Source organism: Palaemon carinicauda, chromosome 14 (assembly GCF_036898095.1).
Source record: "Palaemon carinicauda isolate YSFRI2023 chromosome 14, ASM3689809v2, whole genome shotgun sequence".
Lineage (NCBI taxonomy): Eukaryota > Metazoa > Arthropoda > Malacostraca > Decapoda > Palaemonidae > Palaemon > Palaemon carinicauda.
Genome location: NC_090738.1, coordinates 77,231,126 through 77,233,625, shown reverse-complemented (window position 1 = coordinate 77,233,625; position 2,500 = coordinate 77,231,126). Strand labels below are relative to the sequence as shown.

The 2,500-nt window shown below is 40.2% G+C and overlaps 2 protein-coding genes across 2 annotated transcripts in view; both read left to right on the top strand.

The window, feature by feature from the left end:
• LOC137652822 (uncharacterized) overlaps nt 1-1,584 on the top strand; it is a 1,638-nt gene extending 54 nt beyond the window's left edge. Inside the window, exon 1 of the mRNA XM_068386228.1 lies at nt 1-1,584. This exon is cut by the window's left edge and continues 54 nt beyond it. Coding sequence (XP_068242329.1) covers nt 1-1,584 — 1,584 coding nt within the window.
• Nucleotides 1,585-1,623: 39 nt separating this feature from the next.
• LOC137652821 (uncharacterized) overlaps nt 1,624-2,500 on the top strand; it is a 1,218-nt gene continuing 341 nt past the window's right edge. The window contains exon 1 of the mRNA XM_068386226.1: nt 1,624-2,500. This exon is cut by the window's right edge and continues 341 nt beyond it. Coding sequence (XP_068242327.1) covers nt 1,624-2,500 — 877 coding nt within the window.

The following is a 2,500-nucleotide window of genomic DNA, read 5'->3' as shown; positions in this document are numbered from 1 at the left end:
ATTCTGCCAACCAGTATACTAGGAAATGTCAACTCTGTAGTGGTCATCATGACCTTGAGGAGTGCCCTCAATTTCTGCACAGGAGTGTGGATGAAAGGCGAGAATTTGTTAGTCAACCGTCTTTGCTTCAGTTGTTTGGGCAATAACCACACTTCAAAAAGGTGTTTTAATCGACGGCAGTGCAAGACATGTAATAAAAGGCATCCTACCACTCTGCACATTGAGAATTTTAGGATGCTTGAGAGCAACAGTGCAATTGTGTCACAAGCTAGTGCACAGTCTGAAAGTACAGGTCAAGGTTGTGCTAAGGGTCAAGATGGTACTCAAGGTAAAGGTCGCACTCTAGGTCAAGGTAATACTCAAACTCTAAGTAATGTGAGGTCTTCTGCATGTACAATTTCTGATACAGTGTTGCAATCAATCTTGCCTGTGCAATTACGTGTAAAGGGTAGCGAAAATATAGTACAAACTTATGCCTTTTATGATACGGGCAGTACAGGTTGTTTCATTAAAGATAGTATCAAGGATCAATTAAACTGTAAAGGTGTTGAAACAGCTATCAAGTTGATGCATGGGACTGATACAGTTAAAACCTTTATTGTAAATGGTCTTGTTGTTGCTGATATACATGGTGATAATGATGTTGTATTACCAAAGGTATTCACACAAAAGGATATTCCTGTTAATCATGATCAAATTCCAAGGTATGAAATGTTAAAGGATTGGCCTCATTTATCAAGTGTTATTAATAATATTCCAGTGCATCAGCCAGAGTTAGACATAGGAATTTTGATAGGTAGTAACTGTCCAACAGCTTTACAACCTTTAGAGGTTGTACCCATTTCAGGTTATGGTCCCTTTGCAGTAAGATATTTGCATGGATGGACAGTTAATGGGCCTGTACATGTTAAGCTTAGTTCAAATGGGGTTTCATGTCACAGGTTACTTGCATCTGATTTTCAACATGTTACTGACTGTATTACTGTTGAAGGTATTAGGAAGTACTTTGAGTTAGATTTTTCAGAAAGGGATCTTGGGTCAGTTCCTGATGAGCGTGGCTTATCTTTTGAGGACACAAGATTTGTGAAAAGGTGCCAGGATGACATTGAATTTAGAGATGGTCACTTTCAGCTACCCATGCCTTTCAGAGATCGCAATTTGAATCTTCCTAACAGTAAGAAGCAGGATATTAGCAGAGCTAAGTGGCAAAGGAGGAGGATGAAAAATAGTGAAGATTACAGACGGCAGTACACAGCATTCATGGACAAGTTGTTTGAAAAAAGCTATGCTTACAAGATCCTGGATGATGAGGTCAATAAGATTCCTGTTTGGTATCTTCCTCATCACGCAGTTTTTCATCCCCAAAAAGGGAAGATTAGGGTTGTTTTTTACTGTAGTGCCAAGTTGGAAGGTGTGTCATTAAATGGTGTTCTGCTACTGGGTCCAAACCTCACCAATTCATTGACAGGAGTACTCATTAGATTCCGGCAGGAGGTTTATGCATTCATTGGAGATATTGAAGCTATGTTCTTTCAAATAAAGATTCCACCTGAGAATCAGGACTATGTTAGATTCTTGTGGTGACCTAATGGTGACATCAATCGACCTCTTGAAGAATTCCGAATGGCTGTTCACATTTTCGGAGCAATCTCATCACCGAGTATTGCAAATACTGCATTGAAGGCCACAGCAGACAAAGCAGATGAGAAGTATGATTCAACTGTTGGCAACACCATAAGGCACAATTTCTATGTTGACGACTGTTTGAAGTCATGTGCTGATGTTCCTACAGCAGTGAAGTTGGTGAAGGATTTGGTATCTGCAACTGGTGAAGGAGGATTTAGGTTAACTAAATTTGTCAGCAATTCAAGTGATGTCCTTGAAGCTTTGCCTGCTGAAGATTGTTCGGTTGAAAGTGACAAGTTTAATCTTGACATGGAGAGTTTAATGACAAGAGCCTTAGGAATGTCATGGGACCTTAAAGAAGACTCATTCAAGTTCTCAATTGAGCTCAAGGATAATCCATTCACCAGAAGAGGATTGTTATCAACTATCTCATCATTATATGATCCCCTTGGGTTGCTCTCTCCAATCATCTTCCCAGCCAAGAAACTGTTACAAGAATTGAGTCAAGTTGAGAGTTTGGACTGGGATGAGAGGATTCCAGATGAGCCAGCTGGAAGGTGGCAACATTGGATACAAGGTCTTCATTTACTTGAGCAGCTTTCAATACCAAGATGCTTCAAGTCAAGTGGGTTTGGTAATGTGACAGGTTCAAGTCTTGTATTATTCAGCGATGCAAGTACAGTTGGTTATGGTGTTGCACCATACGTTGTTCTTCACGATGGAAACCAAGTTCAGTCAAATCCTGTCATGGGAAAATCAAGAGTATCTCCCAAAAAGGTGGTGAATATACCTAGGTTAGAACTTACAGCTGCAACTGTGTCTGTCAAGGTTGCTCAACACATCCTGAAGGAGTTGGAGTTTACTGTTGGCAAGG